Consider the following 14805-nt stretch of genomic DNA (forward strand, 5'->3'; position numbering starts at 1 on the left):
CAGTGAATGTGTCAAATGCCAAAGACAGGAAACATTTGCAACCTCACCAGTTGCATAAGAAATTAGAGCAAAGACAGGAGTTATACTTCACTGGGGTTGATTATCTGTAAAGGCTGTTGCTTGTAAAAGGGATCTATCTGGTTGCAACTTTTGATAAGATCCTTCCAATTTGACTTATGTTTTTGTTTCTTTTATATAATAAACTTACGCCATTTTATCAAAAGTACATTAGCAGCTCTTGTGATAGTATAGAGGAAAGTGAGGACTGCAGATGCTGGAGATCAGAGTCAAAAAGTGTGGTGCTGGAAAAGCACAGCCAGTCAGGCAGCATCCGAGGAGCAGGAGAATTGACATTTCGGGCATAAGCCCTTCATCAGGAATGTGATGAAGGGCTTATGCCCGAGATGTTGACACTCCTGCTCCTCGGATGCTGCCTGACTGGCTGTGCTTTTCCAGCACCACACGTTTTGACTTGTGACAGTATGTTGAGTGACGGACAGCCATGGTAAATAAATTGCAAAAAAAGATTTACCAAGCAAGGTTTCACTCTGAGCTCTGACATGTCCAGTACTGCCATCAGTTGGAACCGTAACGACTCAATTCAGACATGTGCTGAAATACTTTCCACTCACCGAAATGATAACAACACTCAGAAAGCTTGACACCGTCCAGGTACCTACTTAATCAGTACCACCTACACTACTTCAAGCCTTTAACCCTCCGACAGTAACACACAGTGTAATAGTGTGTAACCTCTAAAACAAGCACTACAGTAACTTCCCACGGCTCCTTCAACACTACCTTCCAAATCTCAGGCCTCTATCATCTAAATATATGAGGTAGCAAGGACAGGGGCATACCGTCATCTGAAAAATCCCATCCAAACTAGGTACTGTCCTTATTTGAAACAATAATGCCGTCCTTATACAGTCACTCGGTCAAAATCCTTGGTAACTATGCTATGGGCGTAACTATTCCTCACCATCACCAACACGGACTGCAGCAGATCAGGAAAGTAGCTCGCCCCACCCCCTTGAGAGAAGGTGAGGACTGCAGATGCTGGAAAGTCAGAGTCGAAAAGGTGTGGTGCTGGAAAAGCACAGCTGGTCTGGCGGCATCCAAGAAGCAGGAGAGTCGATGTTTCGGGCATTAGCCCTTCGTCAGGACATTCCAGATGAAGAGCTTATGCCCGAAACATCGATTCTTCTATTCCACTTTCTCAAGGGTAATTTGAGGTGAAATACTGTGACCTGTCCAATGACAATTACATCTCCTGGATGAATAAATATGTCTTTGTTTTATAGCTACTGACCCCTTCTAACCCTGAACAATTCTATTAAATCACCACTACGTTTCAATAATCCTAGCTTCTGCGCAGATCACTCGACCTTAACCTCAATGAAGTTTAAACGACTTCCAAATCAAATTCCTTTCAGGATGTCATGGTGAGGAACGACAGTCCCTGTGGTACTACCATCGGACCAATCCTCGCCTCTGGCCTTGGGCTGAAGGTATTGGACATGGGCTCCCCACAGTTGGCCATGCACTCTATCCGAGAGATGTGTTGTACATCGAGTGTATTGCAAACCATCACATTATTCAAGGTAAGCACCACCCTGCTCCCTGGCGAGCACTGAGAAGGTTAAATACTCGTAGTGTCAGTGATATACAAATAGTGCTGTTTATAGTCACAGCCAGTATGGACCTGTTTGGTTACTCTGTCCCCACTGTGTCAGTGTCACATGGTAACTGCGCAGCAGTGACTGGCTTGGCTTTACTTACACACTCTGTGTGTGCTGTCAAGGTTCTGTACTTGCTGCATTTTGTCATAGATAACACCAGATTTTATCAGTGGGCTTATTCTGCTGTTGTGGCCTCCAGTTTAAACCTGCAGACTGGGCTTGCTGTAGTTTGGAGGGACTCTTTATCATAGAATCCCTACAGTGTGGAAACAGGCCATTTGGCCCAACAAGTCCACACCGACCCTCTGAAGAGTAACCCACCCAAACCCATTTCCCTACCTTATTATTCTACGTTTATCCCTGACTAATGTGCCTAACCTACACATCCCTGATCACGATGGCCAATTCACCTAACCTGGCCATGTTTGGGCATTGGGAGGAAACCGGAGGAAGTCCACACAGACACGGGGAGAATGTGCAAACTCCACACAGACTTTGCCCAAGGCAGGAATCAAACCTGGGTCCCTGGCGCTGTGAGACAGCAGTGCTAACCACCGAGCCACTCTGCTGCCCTCTATGGAAGTAGACTCATTTTGCAGAGAGCCTTGCTGTTCTACCCAACCTCCCCTCCATCTCGTTGGCTGACACAGTGATTGGCAGGTACGGTGATAAACACAGACCCTTGTCCAAGAGAAAATCCCCAAACTGGGGGGCATCGTCATAGAATTTAGACCCAGGTTTCTGTGAAATTGAGGCAACTAAATATAGTTAAGATGTGCTATGTTCCTGATGACATTGATGGTGAGGGTTCCAATACCCCTGCCCCCCCCTCCAGTTTAATTCCATTTTGACATTGTGACAGCTTGCATTTGCATAGCATCTTAAATGTGCTGAAATATCCCTGTGGGTCTACACAAGAGTGTTAACAGAGAACATGTTATCAGGTAGAACCCGGTGACCAAAAACATCATAAACAACGCAGGTTTTGAGAAGTGTTTTATAAGAACAAGGCAGCCTCGGGCGACTGTGTGGAGTTTGCACCTTCTCCCCGTGTCTGCGTGGGTTCCCTCCGGGTACTCCGGTTTGTTCCCACAATCCAAAGATGTGCAGGTTAGGGTGGATTGGCCATGGGAAATTGCCTGTAGAGTTCAGGGATGTGTAGGTGAGGTGCATTAGTTAGGGGCAAAAATGTAGAGTAATAGGTTCGGGGAATGGGTCTGAGTGGGTTACTCTTCAGAGGGTCAGTGTTGGGCCGAAGGGTTTGTTTCCACAATGTAGGGATTCTATGATTCTACACAGAGAACAAGTAATGCTGGAAATCACCAGCGGGTCGGGCAGCATCCATGAAGTGTAGATGATTCTTCATCAGAGCTGACATATGGAGGGGACATTTATGCTGCCACACCCACAGCAGTTTTTTTTAAAGATTAGATTTAGATTTTTAGATGTCGAGCCAACGCAGACATGATGGGCTGAATGGCCTACTTGTATCATGGAATGATTCTGTGTGTGCAGTGCTCATGGAGGGTTGTAGGGAATCAGTATGTTTAATTTCCCTTCCCTCATCAATGCTCAGTGGTTAGCACTGCTGCCTCACAGCACCAGGGTCCCAGGTTCGATTCCAGCCTCAGGCGACTGACTGTGTGGAGTTTGCACGTTCTCCCCGCGTCTGTGTGGGTTTCCTCTGAGTGCTCCGGTTTCCTCCCAAGTCCAAAGATGTGCAGGTTAGGTGGATTGGCCATGCTAAATTGCCCATAGTGTTAGGTGCATTAGTCAGAGGGAAATGGGTCTGGGTGGGTTACTCTTCGGAGGGTCAGTGTGGACTGGTTGGGCCGAAGGGCCTGTTTCCACATTGTAGGGAATCTAATCGAATCTAAACTCAGCCCAGCTCTGAGCTGCATGTCTCCATGGTGCTGTGTCAGTGTTGTTCTGTGGAAGCTGCACACATGATACCCACCAGACGGTGGCAGTGACACTCAGTCTCACAAAGATTGTTTATTTTGAGTTAATCGGACAAAGCCAAGTGCCTGACTGATTTATCAAATGCCAAACATTGCAAACCGCAGCCCCCTGGAAACAGAGTCCACACATGGTGGTCACCTCCGGGAAAAGCAGCGGAGGACCACCGACTTCAGAGGGTCTGAGGAAATGTTTGTTCCAGGATGTGGCCCTGACGCTGTACCCCGCTCTCTGAAAATCAGTGTGGCGAAGGCACAGCAAGAGGCCACTGTCTGTGGCAGTGCTCCTTCATCACGTGGTGTCCCATCGCCTGATCCTCGGAGTTTGGGCCACAATTGGACATGAAAATTCTTTGATTTCTCCCAGTGGGGGCAAGTCCAGAACGGGGAGGAAAGACGTGCATTTATATAGCACCTTTCACCACCCAAGGATGACCCACAGCACTTTGCAACCAGAGAAGTCATTTTTTTCCAATAAGACTGTAATCACAGTTGTAATGTAAGAGATAGGGTAGTGAATTTGCACACAGCAAAGATCCCAAACGAACACACAAAGGGGACAATTAGCAGATTAATCCTTTATTTATGTGGTTTTGGTTGAAAGATGAATATTAACCGGGGAGTGGGGAGAAGTTTGCCTGGACCTCAAGGCTGTACCGTGGGATTTGCCGATAGAGGTTTAGTATCTCAAGAAATGCATAATTGTTACACTGGGAGTAGAAACCTGGATTGAGTGCCTCTGTCTCTGGATTGCGAACACTTCACCCAAGTGACTGAACTAGTTAGCTCTAACTCAACAGTTTGTCAGAAGTCACATGACCCCAGGCTATAGTCCACCAGGTACAATTGAAATCGTAAGCTTTCAGAGCACTGACTTTTGAGTTTGCCCACCCCAGCCCAACACCAGCACCTCCACATGCGAGCAGATTGTCACAGGGTTATATTCAACAGACCTCATCAGTTGTGTTCCCATTACGCTAACCCGTGATTGTGGTTGTTTTGTTAGTACAAAACTTGAATCTTGCTGAAAAGAGAGACATACCATCGAACCTTTTTGCCTTCACACTCATCAGGACAAATCCAAGAATGTCAAAATTCAAATGGTCCAAGTCAATTTACACTGAGCCAGAAAGAATGATTGGCAAGTTGACCTGGAAGAGCAAAATATCTCAACAGTTTACGCGAGAGTTGAATGCAGAGTCAGGCAGCACAGAAACAGACCCTACAGTCCAACCAGTCCATGCTGACCATTATGTCTACACCCATATGGTAATATAGCCATTCTCACAAGGGGAGGTAATGGCCTCGTGGTATTATCTCCGAACCGTTAATCCAAAGATTCAAATAATGACATGGGTGCCCAGGTTTGAATCCCACCGTGGCGGGTGGTGGAGTTGGAATTCAGTTTAAAAAATTAATAGTTTACTGATGACCATGAAACCATGGTCAATGGTTGGAAAAACCCCATCTGGGTCACTAATATTCTTCAGGGAAGGAAACCGCCATCCTTACCTGGTCTGGTCTGGTTCAAACGTGACTCCAGACTCTCAACAATGAGGTTGACTCTTATCTTGACAACTAGGGATGGGTAATAAATGCTGACCTAGCCAGCGACGCCCTCATTCCGTGAATGAATAAAGAAACCAGAATATGGTCAGTCTCCCTTCTTTCCTGAATTACCCAGGAGCATGGTGGGGGGAGGGGTAGTTACTAAGGCTTCAGTTCCCATTGCTTTCTCTATGGCATTGCCTCTGATAACCAATCCACACTCTTTTCCCATGCAACATAAATTGTTGTAACGGCCTGGAATTAGACATTCTTGAGTTTGTCCCTAATGAATTTGTGATGAAAAGCTTCAACCCTTCAGCACTTTACGATGGTGGTGGGGAATTGGAGGGCTCCTTCCGTTACTGCATGGTCCATTTCATCTCTGTTTGATCCTAGGGTTTCTTTGACCTCTTCCCGTCTGTGATCAACAACATGACGGTAGACTGAGCTCAGTGGCTTCGTTTCTCCTGGAGGGTCAGAGGGCTGTCTGGCAGTACACAGGGTCGTTGGCCGGGACACCTCAAGCACACCCCCACCGCATGAAACCCTCTGAAGGACAGTAACCTTTAAGTATGCAACTTTCTTTAATCAACCAAAATTTGAAAACAATTAATAACTCGCTAGTTGATATTTAACAAAAATGAAATGATATGTTCGGCTCAGTGACTCTCCTGCTATTCCTAAACGTTTTTTACTTGGAGTTTTGGGAGTCCTGTTCCAACCTTGTCCAGTTGTGTATTTAGAAAGCTTAACCTGGTGATGTCTCTACGCGGCCTGCTACAGGACAGACTCATGCACCATAGTAGGTAACTTGTTCCCACACGTGCTGACAGACTCGGACTCTCGTACACACCTGCAGCACTCCCAGTCATGTCAGCATAGAGCAGCATCAGACAGATGTGACACTGGCATTCTCCCAGTTCTCTCAGGACTCTCAATGGACAAATGCAGTTAACATTACCACATTAATCTCTCTCAGCTGCATCTCTGGCATCATAGCCCAGATAAAGTGAGACAGGATGTTTGAAGGTAGTCAGTGCCTTGCCAGTACAACGATGACTCACTCTTCACTCTGTTACGGGTCGACAAGGGATTTTCTGCAGTGCATGGGGCTTTTGCTAATTAACTCCACCTGAAAATCTTCTCTCTGATACAAGCAAGATGGGCTGAATGGTCTCCAGCACTCTGACTTCAATCTCAGGAACAATTATCAACACTGCGCTGGTATATTCTCAGATATAGAGACACACCCAGGTACAGACTGAAGGAAACTTATCACTTTTTCTCACGATGAAATCACCTGCATGTCTCTTTAATATAGATCATGTTTCAAAGAATAAACATTAGAAATCAAAGTTGGTCTTGGATGCAAAATCTTACTTATTCTCACAGTGATACAAATGCTCCTGAAAGTGCTTGAGATGAAGGCACTATATAAATGCAAGTTATCATTGTAAAAGAAGTAATGTTCCAGTTCACAAGAATTGTACAAATCAGGAGCAGGAGTAGTCACTCTGTGTGGCCCCTTGAGCCTGTTCTGTCATTCAGTAAGATCATGGCTGATCTGCCTGTAACTCAAACCCACTCTGGAGCGACTAGTTCAGTGTACCACCATCTCCCAACCTCCCTTACTCCTGTAGTGGTTCAAGAAGGCATCTCACTTTTCTAAGGCAGTTAGAGATGGGCATGAAACACTGGCCTGGCCAGCAGCGCCCACATTCCATGTATGGGTTTTGAAAAACAAAGGAATTGCCTCCTGTTCAATGCAGTCCAGTGTTTACCACCCCGGGTTTTATATTGGTGACGGTATCCTTCAAACATGACAAATTATGGGGAAGGCAACAGCCCCATGGTGTTATCGCTGGATTGTTTATCCTGAAACTTAGCTAAAGTTCTGGGGACCCAGAATCCCATCGCAGCAAATGATGGAATTTGCATTCAATAAGGAATCTGGAATTAAGGGTCACCTGATGACAGTTGTTGATTGTTGGTAAAACCCATCTGGTCTATTCGTAGAGAGAAGAAGGTTGAGAGGTGACTTAATTGAGAGGTATAGGATAATCAGAGGGTTAGATAGGGTGGACAGGGAGAGCCTTCTTCCTCAGATGGTGATGGCGAGCACAAGGGGACATAGCTATAAATTGGGGGATGATAGCTATAAGACAGATGTCAGAGGTAGTTTCTTTACTCAGAGTAGTAAGGGTATGGAATGCCCTGCCTGCAACAGTAGTGGACTTGTCAACTTTAAGGGCACTTAAATGGTCATTGGATAGGCATACAGATGATAATTAACACGGACATTTACTATAAACCGACTGACTCCCACAGTTACCTAGACTACACTCCTCCCACCCTGCCCCCTGTAAAAACGCCATCCCATATTCCCAATTCCTTCATCTCCGCTGCATCTGCTCCCAGGAGGACCAATTCCAACACCGCACAGCCCAGATGGCCTCCTTCTTCAAGGACCGCAGATTCCCCCCAGACATGATCGACGATGCCCTCCACCGCATGTCCTCCACTTCCCGCTCCTCTGCCCTTGAGCCCCGCCCCTCCAACCACCACCAGGACAGAACCCCACTGGTTCTCACCTACCACCCCACCAAACTCCGTATACAGCGTATCATCCGCCGTCATTTCCGCCACCTCCAAACGGACCCCACCACCAGGGATATATTTCCCTCCCCTCCCCTATCAGCGTTCCGAAAAGACCACTCCCTCTGTGACTCCCTCGTCAGGCCCACACCCCCCACCAACCCAACCTCCACTCCCGGCACCTTCCCCTGCACCCGCAGGAAATGCAAAACGTGCGCCCACACCTTTTCCCTTACTTCTCTCCAAGGCCCCAAGGAATCCTTCCATATCCGCCACAAATTCACCTGCACCTCCACACACATCATCTATTGCATCCGCTGCACCCGATGTGGCCTCCTCTATATTGGGGAGACAGGCTGCCTACTTGCGGAACATTTCAGAGAACACCTCTGGGACACCCGGACCAACCAACCCAACCACCCTGTGGCTCAACACTTTAACTCCCCCTCCCACTCCACCGAGGACATGCAGGTCCTTGGACTCCTCCATCGCCAGACCATAACAACACGACAGTTGGAGGAAGAGAGCCTCATCTTCCGCCTGGGAACCCTCCAACCACAAGGGATGAACTCAGATTTCTCCAGTTTCCTCATTTCCCCTCCCCCCACCTTGTCTCAGTCAAATCCCTCGAACTCAACACCGCCCTCCTAACCTGCAATCTTCTTCCTGACCTCTCCGCCCCCACCCCACTCCGGCCTATCACCCTCACCTTGACCTCCTTCCATCTATCACATCTCCATCGCCCCTCCCCCAAGTCCCTCCTCTCTACCTTTTATCTTAGCCTGCTGGACACACTTTCCTCATTCCTGATGAAGGGCTTGTGCCCGAAACGTCGAATTTCCTGTTCCTTGGATGCTGCCTGACCTGCTGCGCTTTTCCAGCAATACATTTTCAGCTCTGATACTCCAGCATCTGCAGACCTCACTTTCTCCTCCATACAGATGATACTGGATTAGTGTAGATTAGATGGGCTTCAGATTGATTTCACAGCTTGGAGCAACATCGAGGGCCAAAGGACCTGTACTGCGCTGTTATGTTCTATGTTCACTAATATCCTTTAGGGAAAGAAACTGCCATCCTTACCTGGGTCTGGCCTACATGTGACTCCAGACCCACAGCAAGGTGGTTGACTCTTAACTGCCGTCTGGGTAATTAGGGATGGGCAATAAATGCTGGCCTGGCCAATGACATCAATGTCCTATAAATGAGTAAAAGAAAACTATTTTTTCAGGCTGGCCATCTGTCTCAACTCTATTCCTGACAGAATGAGTGTAGAAACGTTGGACCAGAATTCCTGAAGAGTTTTGATTGGTAGCCTGTACAACTAAATCACCTCAGCTGAGACATCAGCAAGAACAGAGACAGGAGAACTTACGTAGATTCACAACACAAAGCATTTGCTGTTGCAAAGCAGGTGTCGGGTAAGGTTGAATGAAGTTGAAAATGTGTTGCTGGTTAAAGCACAGCAGGTTAGGCAGCATCCAAGGAACAGGAAATTCGACGTTCAGGGGTTCCTGATGAAGGGCTTATGCCCGAAACATCAAATTTCCTGTTCCTTGGATGCTGCCTAACCTGTTGTGCTTTAACCAGCCACACATTTTCAGCTCTGATCTCCAGCATCTGCAGACCTCACTTTTTACCCGAAGGTTGAATGAAGGTCAAACTCTGAATCTCACTGGTCCCTCTATGTCTCAGTTGGATGGACCCGCAGTAACCACTTGTGGCCAAGTGAGTGGAGATTGGAGCAGGTCCAAGAGGCAGCACCCTGTGTTCCTAGCCATTTGCACATTTCTCCATTCCCATCACTCCTCCATCGCTTGCTCCTAAACTCTGGAATTCCTTTCCAAAGCACTCTGTCTGTCTGCCTCTCTTTACTCCTTTTCAGAGGCTTCTCCAAATGCTACCTCTTTGACCAAGCTTTAGCTCACCTCACATTCTCACTGCTCCTGATGTACAAGCCCCACCCAATCTCTTCAGTCCTGCAAAACAAGAGAGAGAGAGTCTCTACTTAAATGTTGTCAAAACAAACCTCGTATCGACCCAGAGCTGGCCAGTCAAACGTTCCACCAGCTAAGTGAGACTCTGGAATACGTCGAGCACGCTCTGTACCTTTGCAATAATCTCTGATAAGGCCACCATTCACAAGGAGATCTAACACTGCCAGCGTAGCCGTCTACAAACTACAACACGGTGTTTGACAACAACAATCCCCACAAGCCCGCACAATTCCTGGTGTACAGGGCAGTCAGTTCCATCGCCCTGCCCTATTGCAGTGATTCAGTGACACACAGGCAGCTGTAACATCCCACCAGCAATGCCTCTACAGCATCTTCCAGAATCAGTGGAGGATTATCAAACACCTGCATCCTTCTTGAAGCATCCAGGCAACACTCTGCAGCATCAGAGTGGTACCCGGGTGGTTGAAAAGCAGCTCCTGCCACCTTGTAATGTCTCGGTCTGAAATGCATTCCATGGGAGATCGAGGAAAACACCCCAAAGACCGTCTGAAACTCTCCTTGAAGGAAGACATCAGTGACATTAATGAGTGGGAGGAGCTTGTTGCCAATCATTTAAAAATGGCTGATAATGGGCAGCACGGTGGCACAGTGGTTAGCACTGCTGCCTCACAGCACCAGAGACCTGGGTTCAATTCCCGCCTCAGGCGACTGACTGTGTGGAGTTTGCACATTCTCCCCGTGTCTGTGTGGGTTTCCTCCGGGTGCTCCGGTTTCCTCCCACAGTCCAAAGGTGTGCAGGTTCAGGTGAATTGGCCATGCTAAATTGCCCGTAATGTTAGGTGAAGGGGTAAATGTAGGGGAATGGGTCTGGGTGGGTTGCGCTTCAGCGGGTCAGTGTGGGCTTGATGGGCTGAAGGGCCTGTTTCCATACTAAGTAATCTTAAAAAAACACTTGTCCATCAGGCTTTGTATTTAATGTCTTAATAAAGAGGCAGAGTGAAAAAAAAGGACCTAGGTGCAGGAGGAGGCCATTCAGCCCTTCAAGCCTGTTTTGCCATTCAACACAATCACGGCTGACCTCAGCTCAGCCTCAACTCCACTCTCCTGCCCCCACTCTCCATAACCCTTCAACCTGTTACTGATTAAAAATGCTCCTTAAATTTACTCCATGCCCCAGTATCTACTACACTGTGGGGGAGTGAGTTCCACAGATTCGCGATTTTTTGAGAGAAGTAATTCCTCCTCAGCTCCACTTAAATCCTAAAATGGTGCCCTCTCATTCTAGATTGCTCCACATTAAGAATGTTTCCTCTCAACATCTAGTAAAAAATGAGGTCTGCAGATGCTGGAGATCACAGCTGCAAATGTGTTGCTGGTCAAAGCACAGCAGGCCAGGCAGCATCTCAGGAATAGAGAATTCGACGTTTCGAGCATAAGCCCTTCATCAGGAATTCCTGAAGGGCTTATGCTCGAAACGTCGAATTCTCTATTCCTGAGATGCTGCCTGGCCTGCTGTGCTTTGACCAGCAACACATTTGCAGCTCCTCTCAACATCTACTCTGTCAATCCACTTTAGCATCTTATTGACCTCAATTAGATTTCCTCTCCTAATCTCCAGAGAGTATTGGCCTAAACTGCTCAATCTCTCTGCATAAGACAAACCCTTCACCTCCGCAATCGATCGAGTGAACCTGTTCTGAGCTGCCTCCAATGAATCTACATCCTTTGGGGCGGCACGGTGGCACAGTGGTTAGCACTGCTGCCTCACAGCACCAGGGATCCGGGTTCAATTCCCGCCTCGGGCGACTTTCTGTGTGGAACATAGAACATAGAAGGATACAGCGCAGTACAGGCCCTTCGGCCCTCAATGTTGCGCCGACCGAATCCTACCTAACCTATACTAGCCCAATAACTTCCAAATGCCTATCCAATGCCCGCTTAAATGACCATAAAGAAGGAGAGTTCACCACTGCTACTGGCAGGGCATTCCATGAACTCACAACCCGCTGTGTGAAGAATCTACCCCTAACATCTGTCCTATACCTACCACCCCTTAATTTAAAGCTATGTCCCCTAGTAACACCTGACTCCATTAGCGGTAAAAGGTTCTTAGTATCTACCCTACCTAAACCCCTAATCATCTTATACACTTCTATCAGATCTCCCCTAAACCTTCTCTTCTCCAATGAGAACAGCCCCAAGTGCCTCAGCCTTTCCTCATAAGATTTTCCTACCATTCCAGGCAACATCCTGGTAAACCTCCTCTGCACTCGTTCTAAAGCTTCCACATCCTTCCTATAGTATGGCGACCAAAACTGCACACAATACTCCAGATGAGGCCGCACCAGAGTCTTATACAACTGCAACATGACCTCAGGACTCCGGAACTCAATTCCTCTGCCAATAAAGCCCAGTACACCATATGCCTTCCTCACAGCACTATTTACCTGGGTGGCAACTTTCAGAGATCTGTGTACATGGACACCAAGATCCCTCTGCTCATCCACACTACCAAGTAGCCTACCATTAGCCCAGTAATCCATCATCTTGTTATTCCTACCAAAGTGAACGACTTCGCACTTAGCTACATTGAATTCCATTTGCCACATTTCCGCCCAGCTCTGCAACTTATCTATATCCCGCTGTAACCTACCACTTCCTTCCTCACTATCCACAACTCCACCGACTTTTGTGTCATCCGCAAACTTGCTTACCCAGCTTTCAAGTCCTTCCTCTAGATCATTTATAAAGATAACAAAAAGCAATGGTCCCAAAACAGATCCTTGTGGTACACCGCTAGTAACTGCGCTCCAAGATGAACATAATCCATCAACTACTACCCTCTGTCTCCTTCCAGCCAGCCAATTCCTAATCCAAACCTCTAATGTATCCTCAATGCCATACCTCCGAAGTTTTAGCATTAGCCTACCATGGGGAACCTTATCGAACGCCTTACTAAAATCCATATACACAACATCTACTGCTTTACCCTCATCCACTTCCTTGGTCACCTTCTCAAAGAACTCAATAAGGTTTGTGAGGCACGACCTGCCCTTCACAAAACCATGCTGGCTATCCCTGATCACGTTATTCCTACCCAGATGTTCATAAATCTTATCCCTTACCATTCTCTCTAAGACTTTGCCCACCACTGAAGTCAGACTCACTGGCCTATAGTTGCTAGGGCTATCCCTACTCCCTTTCTTGAACAATGGGACCACATTCGCTATCCTCCAGTCCTCTGGTACTATTCCTGTTGACAACGATGACATAAAAATCCAGGCCAATGGCTCTGCTATCTCCTCCCTAGCTTCCCATAGGATCCTGGGGTAAATGCCATCAGGCCCAGGAGACTTATCTATATTCATCCTTTCCAATATTCCCAAAACCTCTTCCCTGCATATTTCCAGGGCATCCATTCTAATTATTTGTGATTCCATATTCACATCAGCAACAGTGTCCTGTTCCTGAGTGAATACTGATGAAAAGTACTGATTTAATGTCTCTCCAATCTCCTCCGCCTCCACACACAACTTCCCACTACTATCCTTGACTGGACCGATACCTACCCTAGTCATCCTTTTATTCTTGACATACCTATAGAAAGCCTTTGGGTTTTCCCTAATCCTACCAGCTAAAGACTTTTCATGTCCCCTTCTCGCTTTTCTTAACTCCCTCTTTAGCTCCTTCCTGGCTACCTTATAACTCTCAATCGCCCCTACTGAACCTTCACGCCTCATCTTTACATATGCCGCCTTCTTCCCTTTCACAAGGGACTCCAATTCCTTACTAAACCACGGCTGCCTCACAAGGCCCTTTACACCATGCCTGACTGGTACATACCTATCGAGGACACGCAGTAGCTGCTCCTTGAACACTCCCCACATCTCATTAGTGTTCTTCTCTTGAAGCCTGTTTTTCCAATCCACACATCCTAAGTCATGCCTCACTGCATCATAATTTCCCTGCCCCCAGCTATAGCTCTTGCCCTGCGGCACACGATTATCCCTCTCCATCACTAAAGTAAAAGTCACCGAGTTGTGGTCACTGTCCCCGAAGTGCTCACCTACCTCCAAGTCCAACACCTGGCCTGGTTCATTACCTAGAACCAAATCCAATATAGCCTCCCCTCTTGTTGGCCTGTCGACATATTGTGTCAGGAAACCCTCCTGCACACATTGTACAAACACCGACCCATCTAATGAACTCGAGCTATAGCTCTCCCAGTCAATATCTGGGAAGTTAAAGTCCCCCATAACAACCACCCTGCTACCTTCACTCTTTTCCTGAATCATCCTCGCAATATTATCCTCTACTTCTCTAGGACTATTAGGAGGCCTGTAGAAAACACCTAACAGGGTGACCTCACCTTTCCTATTTCTAACCTCAGCCCAAACTACCTCAGATGGCAAGTCCTCTTCCATCGTCCATTCCACTGCTGTGATACTGTCTTTGACAAGTAATGCCACGCCTCCCCCTTTTTTACCCCCATGTCTGATCCTACTAAAACATTTGAACCCTGGAACGTGCAACAGCCATTCTTGTCCCTGTTCTACCCACGTCTCTGTAATGGCCACAACATCGAAGTCCCAGGTACCAACCCACGCTGCAAGTTCACCTACCTTATTCCTTATACTTCTGGCATTGAAGTATACACACTTCAATCCACCTTTCTGGTTACAGTCACCCTCCTTAGAGATCGCTGCATTATTCCTAACCTCCCTACACTCAAGGTCCTGTACCCTAAAGCTACAGTCCTGGTTCCCATGCCCCCGCGGAGTTAGTTTAAACCCTCCCAAAGAGCACTAGCTGGGAGTTTGCACATTCTCCCCGTGTCTGCGTGGGTTTCCTCCGGGTGCTCCAGTTTCCTCCCACAGCCCAAAGATGTGCAGGTCAGGTAAATTGGCCATGCTAAATTGGCCTAGTGTTAGGTGTATTAGTCAGGGGTGAATGTAGGGGAATGGATCTGGGTGGGTTGCTCTTCGGAGGGTCGGTGTGGACTTGTTGGGCCGAAGGGCCCCTGTTTCCATTCTGTAGGGAATCTAATCTAATCATATCCCTTCT

The 14805-nt window shown here is 47.3% G+C and overlaps 1 protein-coding gene across 1 annotated transcript in view; it reads left to right on the forward strand.

The window, feature by feature from the left end:
* Nucleotides 1-6504, forward strand: part of dnpep (aspartyl aminopeptidase) — a 59071-nt gene extending 52567 nt beyond the window's left edge. Inside the window, exons 13-14 of the mRNA XM_060827792.1 lie at nt 1437-1604; nt 5585-6504. Coding sequence (XP_060683775.1) covers nt 1437-1604; nt 5585-5635 — 219 coding nt within the window. The 3' untranslated portion in view covers nt 5636-6504. The remainder of the gene's footprint in view (nt 1-1436; nt 1605-5584) is intronic.
* The last annotated feature ends 8301 nt before the right edge of the window (nt 6505-14805 follow it).

Source organism: Hemiscyllium ocellatum, chromosome 7 (genome assembly GCF_020745735.1).
Source record: "Hemiscyllium ocellatum isolate sHemOce1 chromosome 7, sHemOce1.pat.X.cur, whole genome shotgun sequence".
Classification (NCBI taxonomy): Eukaryota; Metazoa; Chordata; class Chondrichthyes; order Orectolobiformes; family Hemiscylliidae; genus Hemiscyllium; species Hemiscyllium ocellatum.